Below are 11,663 nucleotides of genomic sequence, written 5' to 3'. Positions count from 1 at the left end.
GAAGAGCTGGACTGGGCCTGTTTGTGGTCCGTCACTGGCCCCATTCATTCAGGTCATCATGTTGTTACTAGGCTAGTTGAGACATTATTAGACACACTAATCTGCACTGCTGACGTGTGTGTGTGTGTGTGTGTGCTACTGGAGATGATGACAGGAACCTTCTATGTTTAGCCTCCATTACTGGCATCTTTTAAGAACTCTATTGTCTATTAATTAACACCACTGCTCCTAACGACTCTCTCAGTAATAAACAGTCTCAGGGTAGGACTACTGATCTAGGATCAGGTAACGACTCTCTCAGTACAGTACAGGCTGTACTAATAAACAGTCTCAGGGTAGGACTACTGATCTAGGATCAGGTAACTACTCTCTCAGTACAGTACAGGGGCTGTACTAATAAACAGTCTCAGGGTAGGACTACTGATCTAGGATCAGGTAACTACTCTCTCAGTACAGTACAGGGGCTGTACTAATAAACAGTCTCAGGGTAGGAGTGCTGTTCTAGGATCAGGTCCCCCATGTCCATGTAATCTTATTCACACACGCGCACACACACACACACACACACACACACACACACACACACACGGTCGCAGAGTGGGGATTACCCCCATGTCAGTATAAGGAGAAAGCAGCATGCGGCTGAGTCATGGTTTTTCTCTGTTACGTGACGTCCTGTCTCAGTCCCCAAATGTCACCCTATTCCCTATGTAGTGCACTAGGGCCCATAGGACTCTGGTTTAAAGTAGTGCACTACACAGGGAATAGGGTGAAATTTTGGACAGAGACACTCACTAAACTAAGGAGACAGCGGTTACGTGGACCTGACACTCACCTGTGTTCAGAACTCTTCTCCTCCGCTCTTCCTCCCCTCCTCTCCTCCTCCTCCTCCTCTCCTCTCAGCATACCTGCTCTAGCTGCCTTCTGGTTTCCCCCTTTGATTTGATTCTTCTGAAGATGTTTCACATTGTATTGAATATTGGCCTCTGTTTATAGGTTTCTGCTAAGAGGCTTTACCCTGCACCCTATTCCCTATATAGTGCACTACTTTTGCTGTGCTTGGCCAGCCTGTGTTTTAACCTGTCCTCGAAACCTTCCGCCAGGAGGAGACAGTCGGAAGAGGACAAGAAAGTGGGGATGGATTATTCCACTACTAATATGGGATTGTAACAGTTGATTGATTGAATGAATGTATTTGGGGGCGGCAGGTGGCCTAGCGGTTAAGAGCATTGGACCAGTAACCAAAACGTTGTTGGTTTCGAATCCCTGAGATGACTAGGTGACAAATCTGCCGATGTGCCCTTGAGCAAGTCACTTAACCATAATTGCTCTGGATAAGAGCATCTGCTAAATGACTCACATGTCAAATGCAAACCGTTGAAAGCTGCTGCAGTTGGAAGGAACCAACATTAAAGGCCGGTCTGATTATATACTATATAATGTTATTGCATTGTGAAAGTGATAGAGAAGTTGAGGAATCTGTGGATACTGAACTGTTGACCTCTGCATGGAGGAAGACCGGTGTAGATGCACTTCTGACAGTGGGTGAGCAGAGAAGAGCAGTGCTTGGAAGTAGCATTGCAGCATCCCTGTGAGCCTCAAGCCGACAGCTGCAACCAAGTTGCTGTTTACATCCCCCGCAGATTTAGAAAGAGAGGGAGAGAGAGAGATAACTTTTAGTCAGGCTTGTTATATTTGGCAATGTGGGGGAGTGAAGTCAAGCGTGCACCTGACACTTTCTTGGAGTGCTCATAGCGCGCTGTAGCGTTGCCAAAACAATGATGTGATATAACGTGATACCATGGGAAAATAACGGAAACGCACCAGAGAGATTCCACAGACAGGAGTGAAATTTAACGGACCCAATAACCGTCACAGCTCGCGCCACCGGGGACCGGATGGAATACAAACGGAATAGTCAACGAGTGACTCACCTTTTATACAGTCCGTTATTTATGGTGAGCGTGCGATCTGCTGTGCGCACAGCTCGCCAACACGTCAGATAACGGTCACCTTGTAGTCGCCTGTAAATGAAGAAGATCTTAAATGAGTCTGCTGAACAAACGTCGTTGAACTAACATGGACCCAAGATGAATTGTGAGTTTGGGATATCGACTATGTGGGACTAGAGATGTGACCTCTTTATCTTCCCGAAGTCATGACAGTTATTAAGTAACCTAACGGAACATTCGACTAATCTCTCAAGGTGAGTTCAGTTCACAATAATTGAACAAATGAATATTTGAAGGATTAATATGCACAGTAGTTTTATGGATTATTGTTGTTGTTGGTGTCAGATGTAAAGACTGATAGCTTAATTATAACTTTTTGATAGCCCCTATCGTAGCCCCACCCCGGGCCATGACACTTTAAAAAAGTGCTTTCTTCCACTGCTGAACTGTGTGTGTCGGTGTGTTTGTGTGTGTGTGCGTGTACTTGTCACTCAGCCTGTGTTGTGAAAACCCAGCGCTATGTAGGCCAACCCACTTGGCTGTGCGTTACTATGGGAACCGTGGCCCTGGCTGGCACAGGCTGAGTGGGCTGCTGAGGGCCATGCTGTGTATGTGTGTGTGCATTTTAGTGTTTGTTTGTATGTGTGTGTGTGTGTGTGTGTGTGTGTATGTGTGTGTGTATGTGTGTGTGTATGTGTGTATGTGTGTGTGTGTGTGTGTGTGTGTGTGTGTGTGTGTGTGTGTGTGTGTGTGTGTGTGTGTGTGTGTGTGTGTATGTGTGTGTGTATGTGTGTGTGTGTGTGTGTGTGTGTGTGTGTGTGTGTGTGTGTATGTGTATGTGTGTGTGTATGTGTGTGTGTGTGTGTGTGTGTGTGTGTGTGTGTATGTGTATGTGTGTGTGTATGTGTGTGTGTGTGTGTGAGCATCCAAGCAGTTAGAGATTGAGAAAGGACATTACATAATAATGATATATTTGTGAAATGAAAGATGAACCAGGAACAGTTAGTTCCCTCTAGCAGAAACTCATCCCACCGTCTCTTGTGGTCCAACACTAAATGATACACTGACTAAACAAGTGATAGCAAGAGACAGGCCATTTTGGTGCTGTGTTGTTGACATGATTCAGTAACAACGTTTTGCTTCTCCCTCCCTCCCTCTTCTTCTTCTTCTTCTCTCTCTATCTCAGATGGCCCTCAGTCCCGTCCTTCTCTTTCTCCTCTCTCTGATTGGTTGCGGACACTCCCAGGATGACATCATCGACCCCGGCCTGGCCCCTCCCCCTCCTCTGGGTTGCGGTGTGAACGTGGACCCCTTCTACCGGACGTTGTGTGACCTGGAGTCTGTGTGGGGGGTTGTGTTGGAGGCCCTGGCCTGTGGTGGAGCCATCACCTCCCTGGTCCTCTCCGTGGTTCTCCTAGCCAAGCGCCACTCCATCCTTGACCCAGATCGGCGCTCCGGCCTGGGTCCTCTTCTCCTCCTGCTGGCCTCCCTCTTGGTTCTCTTCTCTCTGTCCCTGGTCTTCCTGGTGGGGCGTAACGAGGCCCTGTGTGTGGTCCGCCGGGTCCTCTGGGGCCCCCTGTTCGCCCTGTGCTTCTCCTGCCTCCTGGCCCAGGCGGTGCGGTTGAAGAGGCTGGTGTCTGGAAAGTCTAGCCCCAAAGGGAGCTCCCTGGCTGGGCTTGGCATGGCCCTGGCCCTGGTCCAGGGGATCATCTCTGGAGAGTGGCTGCTGCTGACAGTGGTGAGGGAGGGCCACGGGGCCTGCGACTACCCACCGGTAGACTTTGCCCTGGTTTGCAGCTACGCCCTGGGGCTGCTCCTGACGGCGCTGTGCCTCTCCCTGGCTGTGGTGCTGTGTGGAGGGGAAGGGGGAGAGGACGAGGCAGAGGAGAGGAGTGACGGAGGGTGCGAGCGGCGTTGGAAGTGCAACGCCGTATGGCTCTTCCTGTCCTGCCTGGCGTCCCTGTTGCTATGGGTCTCCTGGCTTGTGCTCTATCTCTATGGCGACGCAGCGTTGAGGGGGGCGCGGTTGGGTGGTGGGGAAGGGTGGCGAAAGGACTGGGATGAGCCGGTGTTGGCGGTTGCCTTGGTGGCGCAAGGATGGATCCTGCTGTTATTTCACGCTATCCCAGAAGCCCACCTGTGTCTGAGGGACCCGCCGGTCCCCAACCAGCAGGACTACTTTCATACCAGCCAGCCCCTGCAGCCCTGCTTCCAACAGGAGGTGCCATTACCCACACACACCCTCACACACAGGCCCTGCGCAGATAACCAGACCTACTCTATCGAGGAACACAGCGCAGGTACACTGTGTGTGTTGGTTGTGTGAAAGGCTATGTGTGGGTTTATGCAAATGTTTGTGTACATGCAAAAGATTTAAGTCTAAATAGAAGGATTGTCTACAGAAAAAAACGAACTAACGGTTAACTAGTAACATCCCCTTTATTTGTGTTTTCTCTCTCCCTGGGTCGAGTCTCAGCACTGAGAGGTGGGTCGTACCATAACGGACATGGGGGGATGCGTCCTGGGATCCCCTTCAGAGGCCACATGTACCAGCCCACTGAGATGGCCCTGGTGATGAACGGAGGAACGGTTAGTGTGTCATATCTCTCACACACACACACACACCCATGTTCATATTATATTTAAGCAATAAGGCCCGAGGGGGTGTGGTATATAGCCAATATACCACGGCTAAGGGCTGTTCTTAGGAATGGCGCAAATTTTGGCCATATACCACAAGCCCCCGAGGTGCCTTATATCTATTACAAACTGGTTACCAATGTAATTAGAGCAGTAAAAATACATGTTTTGTCATACCCGTGGTATACGGTCTAATATACCCTGGCTGTCAGCCAATCAGCATTCAGGGCTTAAACCACCCAGTTTATAATATAATATTATTACATATTAACTCAACTACCTCTTACCCCAGTACACTGACTCGGTACCGGTGCTCATTGTATATAGCCTGTATATAGCCTGTATATAGCCTGTATAGAGCCTGTATAGAGCCTGTATATAGCCTGTATATAGCCTGTATAGAGCCTGTATAGAGCCTGTATAGAGCCTGTATATAGCCTGTATATAGCCTGTATATAGCCTGTATAGAGCCTGTATAGAGCCTGTATAGAGCCTGTATATAGCCAGTATATAGCCAGTATATAGCCTGTATATAGCCTGTATATAGCCAGTATATAGCCTGTATATAGCCTGTATATAGCCTGTATATAGCCAGTATATAGCCTGTATATAGCCAGTATATAGCCTGTATATAGCCAGTATATAGCCAGTATATAGCCTGTATATAGCCTGTATATAGCCAGTATATAGCCTGTATATAGCCTGTATAGAGCCAGTATATAGCCAGTATATAGCCAGTATATAGCCTGTATATAGCCTGTATATAGCCAGTATATAGCCTGTATATAGCCTGTATATAGCCAGTATATAGCCTGTATATAGCCAGTATATAGCCTGTATATAGCCAGTATATAGCCAGTATATAGCCTGTATATAGCCTGTATATAGCCTGTATATAGCATGTATATAGCCAGTATATAGCCTGTATATAGCCTGTATAGAGCCTGTATAGAGCCTGTATAGAGCCTGTATATAGCCTGTATAGAGCCTGTATAGAGCCTGTATAGAGCCTGTATAGAGCCTGTATATAGCCTGTATATAGCCTGTATAGAGCCTGTATAGAGCCTGTTTAGAGCCTGTATAGAGCCTGTATAGAGCCTGTATAGAGCCTGTATAGAGCCTGTATAGAGCCTGTATAGAGCCTGTATAGAGCCTGTATATAGCCTGTATATAGCCTGTATAGAGCCTGTATAGAGCCTGTATATAGCCTGTATATAGCCTGTATATAGCCTGTATATAGCCTGTATAGAGCCTGTATAGAGCCTGTATAGAGCCTGTATAGAGCCTGTATAGAGCCTGTATAGAGCCTGTATAGAGCCTGTATATAGCCTGTATAGAGCCTGTATAGCCTGTATAGAGCCTGTATATAGCATGTATATAGCCTGTATAGAGCCTGTATAGAGCCTGTATATAGCCTGTATATAGCCTGTATAGAGCCTGTATAGAGCCTGTATAGAGCCTGTATATAGCCTGTATATAGCCTGTATAGAGCCTGTATAGAGCCTGTATAGAGCCTGTATAGAGCCTGTATATAGCCTGTATAGAGCCTGTATAGAGCCTGTATAGAGCCTGTATAGAGCCTGTATATAGCCTGTATAGAGCCTGTATATAGCCTGTATAGAGCCTGTATAGAGCCTGTATATAGCCTGTATATAGCCTGTATAGAGCCTGTATAGAGCCTGTATAGAGCCTGTATAGAGCCTGTATATAGCCTGTATAGAGCCTGTATATAGCCTGTATAGAGCCTGTATAGAGCCTGTATATAGCCTGTATAGCCTGTATAGAGCCTGTATAGAGCCTGTATAGAGCCTGTATAGAGCCTGTATATAGCCTGTATATAGCCTGTATATAGCCTGTATATAGCCTGTATATAGCTGTCTAGAGCCTGTAAGAGCCCTGTATAGAGCCTGTATAGAGCCTGTATATAGCCTGTATATAGCCTGTATATAGCCTGTATATAGCCTGTATATAGCCTTATAGAGCCTGTATATAGCCTGTATATAGCCTGTATAGAGCCTGTATAGAGCCTGTATATAGCCTGTTATAGAGCCTGTATATAGCCTGTATATAGCCTGTATAGAGCCTGTATATAGCCTGTATATAGCCTGTATAGAGCCTGTATAGAGCCTGTATATAGCCTGTATAGAGCCTGTATATAGCCCTGTATAGAGCCTGTATAGAGCCTGTATATAGCCTGTATATAGCCTGTATATAGCCTGTATAGAGCCTGTATATAGCCTGTATATAGCCTGTATAGAGCCTGTATATAGCCTGTATAGAGCCTGTATATAGCCTGTATAGAGCCTGTATATAGCCTGTATATAGCCTGTATAGAGCCTGTATATAGCCTGTATAGAGCCTGTATAGAGCCTGTATAGAGCCTGTTATAGAGCCTGTATAGAGCCTGTATAGAGCCTGTATATAGCCTGTATAGAGCCTGTATATAGCCTGTATATAGCCTGTATAGTATAGAGCCTGTATAGAGGCCTGTATAGAGCCTGTATAGAGCCTGTATAGAGCCTGTATAGAGCCTGTATAGAGCCTGTATAGAGCCTGTATAGAGCCTGTATAGAGCCTGTATAGAGCCTGTATAGAGCCTGTATAGAGCCTGTATAGAGCCTGTATAGAGCCTGTATAGAGCCTGTATAGAGCCTGTATAGAGCCTGTATAGAGCCTGTATAGAGCCTGTATAGAGCCTGTATAGAGCCTGTATAGAGCCTGTATAGAGCCTGTATAGAGCCTGTATAGAGCCTGTATAGAGCCTGTATAGAGCCTGTATAGAGCCTGTATAGAGCCTGTATAGAGCCTGTATAGAGCCTGTATTAGACCGAGCCTGTATAGAGCCTGTATAGAGCCTGTATAGAGCCTGTATAGAGCCTGTATAGAGCCTGTATAGAGCCTGTATAGAGCCTGTATAGAGCCTGTATATAGCCTGTATAGAGCCTGTATAGAGCCTGTAGAGCCTGTATATAGCCTGTATAGAGCCTGTATAGAGCCTGTATAGAGCCTGTATAGAGCCTGTATATAGCCTGTATATAGCCTGTATAGAGCCTGTATATAGCCTGTATAGAGCCTGTATAGAGCCTGTATAGAGCCTGTATAGAGCCTGTATAGAGCCTGTATAGAGCCTCTTTTATCTATTTGCAAATGTTCTTACTTTTTAACTGCATTGTTGGGAAAGGGATCATAAGTAAACATTTCATGGTAAAGTCTACACCTGTTGTATTCATGTGACAAATAACATTTGATTTGATTTAACACATACACATATATGCACATACACACACACACACACCCTAACCACTTGTCTGTCTGTAACAGATGCCTACCGCTCCGGTGAACTACACAGGGAGACAGCTGTGGTGAGAGGAGAACCTTGGAACCGGTCTCCACGGCAACACGGCATATTATGGTGCCGGAATGTTTCCAATGTCACTCATAACCCCATCAATGCCTCTACCTCACCTCACCATTGACTGTACAAAGCACTGCAACAAGGAATTTACCCCTAGCCACAGATCTAGGATCAGCTCACACTAACTTTTTTTATACACTTTGGTCATTGCGAGGAAAAGGGAAAAACTGATTTGAGAACAGTGCTCACAAGAAATGTCATTCCAGGATTGACTGCAGGAGATTCAGAGAAGGGTAACAAAGACATTGCCTCCCCAGTCTTAACCCATGCAGACTGGAATATATCCCCGAAGATGATGATGAACGTCAAGCTCGCTCAGTGAACAGTTATCGGCTGGTCCCAAATGGCACCGGCTCTGGTCAAAAGTAGTGCACTACATAGGAATAGAGTTCCATTTGGGATACAGGGATACAGACTTCTGTTTTTCTGTTAAATATTTTGAGCTTTTCTGTTTTGTTGTTTTAAAGGGGGGGGGGGAACCTTTATGACACACCAGGTACAGGAGAACAGTGGTCACGTCCCAAATAGAACTCTATTGTCTATAAAGTGCACTACTGTTGGCCAGAGCCGTATGGTTCTGGTTCTGGTTGAAGCACTGCATCATAAGGAATAGGGCTCCATTCTGGAGGCATTCAGTATTTATGTAAATTCCATCCATCCACCGTGCTCACTAACCTCGCCTGCCCACTCATGTTCTCTACAGACTCTGTGTGACGAGTCTCAAATGGCATTCTATTTCCTATTTAGTGCGCTAATTTGGACCAGGATCCAAAGGGTTCTAAAGTAGTGCGTCCCCTATGTGGGGAATGGGGTGCCATTTGGGATGCGGAACACTAAGAGTTGCTCCTATAGATGATGCTTATGACTCTATTAGATGTGTTGGGACACGTAAACAAGTGTTTTTTCTAAGACTCTCAGCTTTGTGTTCGGTCCTCCAGAGTTGTTGTGATCAAGCTCTTTATTTTTAAGCTAATCTCTGCTGTCACTATTTGGGATATAACGTTCGTGTGGCATATTTCTATGGTGAATGTTATGATGGTGAAATTGAATTTATTATTGGTGTCACAGACGAGTACTGTATTTTTTTGGTGTGGTTCTATGATATCAGTAGTTTTGTTATGGGGTTGTTGTAACACATTTTGAGAGTTTTTAACAGGGAGTGCAATATCAGTATGATTATATGGCAGAATATACAGTATATGAATTAATGGTAGGATCTGCACCTCATACTAACGTTATATATTTCAGAGACTTCTTCTTTGCTCTTTGCGTGTTTTATCTCCCAACACCTGAACAGTGAGACACCCCCTTGTCCCTGATTGGACTAATCTGCTGCCTCTTAATCCCTATGGTGCTCTAACCTTGGAATTACCCATTTAGGGAAACTGATAGGGGGGATTGGTATTAGTGGCTTTACTGTGACCAGTCGTGTACTCCTGTATAAGGCTATTATATTATCATCCTATGTCCTGATACAGAGGAGGGCTTGGTTGCATGTCTCTTAAACACAATTCTCACACAAAACTCAATGAAATAAAATATATTATTATAGATGAAACTGTTTGGATCGACATAATATTGAGGAGTCTGTAGAAGGCTTTGTAGCATGAAGGCAGATACATTTCTATATTAAACTGTTTGGAAGGTTTATTTGGCTTGAATCTAAAATGACAGATTGTTTACGTTTTAACATGATATGCCTCGCAGCAGCCGTGTTGTCATGGTAATAATAGTATGTAGCATGGAAAGCCTAAAACAGAAAAGGTTCCAAATCTTGTAGGCTTAGGGCTTCTATCTATCTCTGGTAAAAGCCACTGGCACGGTAAGTGACAGTTCTAATAAGCTACAGGCTTTGCTAGTGAGCATCCTGAATGGCATCCTGGTCAAAAGTAGTCCACTATATAGGGAATAGGATGCCATGCTGGACACACACAACGTAACGGCTAGGCTACAGCACCCTAACGCCCTCTGCTGTTACGTTGGCTGACCCAAAGAGACTCTGTAATCAACTGCAGAGGGCGTTAGGGTGCTGTATAGGGGTAAACATACTATATAAAGAGACAGAGTCTCTTTGGGTCAGCCAACGTAACGGCTAGGCTACAGCACCCTAACGCCCTCTGCTGTTGGTGACAGAGTCTTTTTGGGTCAGCCAACGTAACGGCTAGGCTACAGCACCCTAACGCCCTCTGCTGTTGGTGACAGAGTCTCTTTGGGTCAGCCAACGTAACGGCTAGGCTACAGCACCCTAACGCCCTCTGCTGTTGGTGACAGAGTCTCTTTGGGTCAGCCAACGTAACGGCTAGGCTACAGCACCCTAACGCCCTCTGCTGTTGGTGACAGAGTCTCTTTGGGTCAGCCAACGTAACGGCTAGGCTACAGCACCCAAACGCCCTCTGCTGTTGGTGACAGAGTCTCTTTGGGTCAGCCAACGTAACGGCTAGGCTACAGCACCCTAACGCCCTCTGCTGTTGGTTAGAGTCTCTTTGGGTCAGCCAACTAGGCTACAGCACCCTAACGCCCTCTGCTGTTGGTTAGAGTCTCTTTGGATCAGTCAACGTAACGGCTAGGCTACAGCACCCTAACGCCCTCTGCTGTTGGTGACAGAGTCACTAGAGGTTTTTAATGTCACGTGCACAAGGACAGTAAAATACATGTAATGCCCAGCTGTAAGCCCAACCATGCAGTAGCCTAGTTGGCTGACCCAAAGAGACTCTGCAATCAACAGCAGAGGGCGTTAGGGTGCTGTATAGGGGTAAACATACTATATAAAGAGACAGAGTCTCTTTGGGTCAGCCAACGTAATGGCTAGGCTACAGCACCCTAACGCCCTCTGCAGTTGGTTACAGAGTCTCTTTGGGTCAGCCAACGTAAAGGCTAGGCTACAGCACCCTAACACCCTCTGCTGTTGGTTAGAGTCTCTTTGGGTCAGCCAACTAGGCTACAGCACCCTAACGCCCTCTGCTGTTGGTTAGAGTCTCTTTGGGTCAGCCAACGTAACGGCTAGGCTACAGCACCCTAACGCCCTCTGCTGTTGGTGACAGAGTCACTAGAGGTTTTTAATGTCACGTGCACAAGGACAGTAAAATACATGTAATGCCCAGCTGTAAGCCCAACCATGCAGTAATCAATAACAATGTCAATCTGAGAATAACAAGGTAGAACAAAAACACACAGTAAATACAAAATACGAAGAACATGATAAAGTAAGTAAACATACTATATACAGGGTCAGTTCCAGTACCATATTATAATGTACAGGGATACTGGATCTATAGAGGTAGATATGTATAGGGGTAAACATACTATATACAGGGTCAGTACCATATTATAATGTACAGGGATACGGGATCTATAGAGGTAGATATGTATAGGGGTAAACATACTATATACAGGGTCAGTACCATATTATAATGTACAGGGATACTGGATCTATAGAGGTAGATATGTATAGGGGTAAACATACTATATACAGGGTCAGTACCATATTATAATGTACAGGGATACTGGATCTATAGAGGTAGATATGTAGAGGGGTAATGTGACTAGGTGTCAGGATATATGACCAACAGAACAGCAACAGTGTATATGATGATGATTTTATATGAGTCGGTGTGCGTGTGTGTAGAGTCAGTATAAATGTATGTTGTGTGTGATCA

General features: G+C 45.6%; 1 protein-coding gene across 1 annotated transcript; it reads left to right on the top strand.

Moving 5' to 3' along the window:
* The first annotated feature begins 943 nt into the window (after positions 1-943).
* Positions 944-9,579, top strand: LOC109880851 (G-protein coupled receptor family C group 5 member B). The gene is made up of 4 exons (XM_031811438.1): positions 944-2,206; positions 3,139-4,252; positions 4,429-4,541; positions 7,914-9,579. Exons 2-4 carry the CDS (start codon positions 3,139-3,141, stop codon positions 7,956-7,958), a joined length of 1,272 nt encoding a protein of 423 aa, XP_031667298.1. The 5' UTR covers positions 944-2,206; the 3' UTR covers positions 7,959-9,579.
* Positions 9,580-11,663: the final 2,084 nt, after the last annotated feature.

The sequence above is a fragment of the Oncorhynchus kisutch genome, unplaced genomic scaffold, assembly GCF_002021735.2.
Source record: "Oncorhynchus kisutch isolate 150728-3 unplaced genomic scaffold, Okis_V2 Okis01b-Okis20b_hom, whole genome shotgun sequence".
Taxonomy (NCBI): Eukaryota; Metazoa; Chordata; class Actinopteri; order Salmoniformes; family Salmonidae; genus Oncorhynchus; species Oncorhynchus kisutch.
Note: the sequence above shows the minus strand (reverse complement) of the source record. Positions and strands in the feature narration are given on the sequence as shown.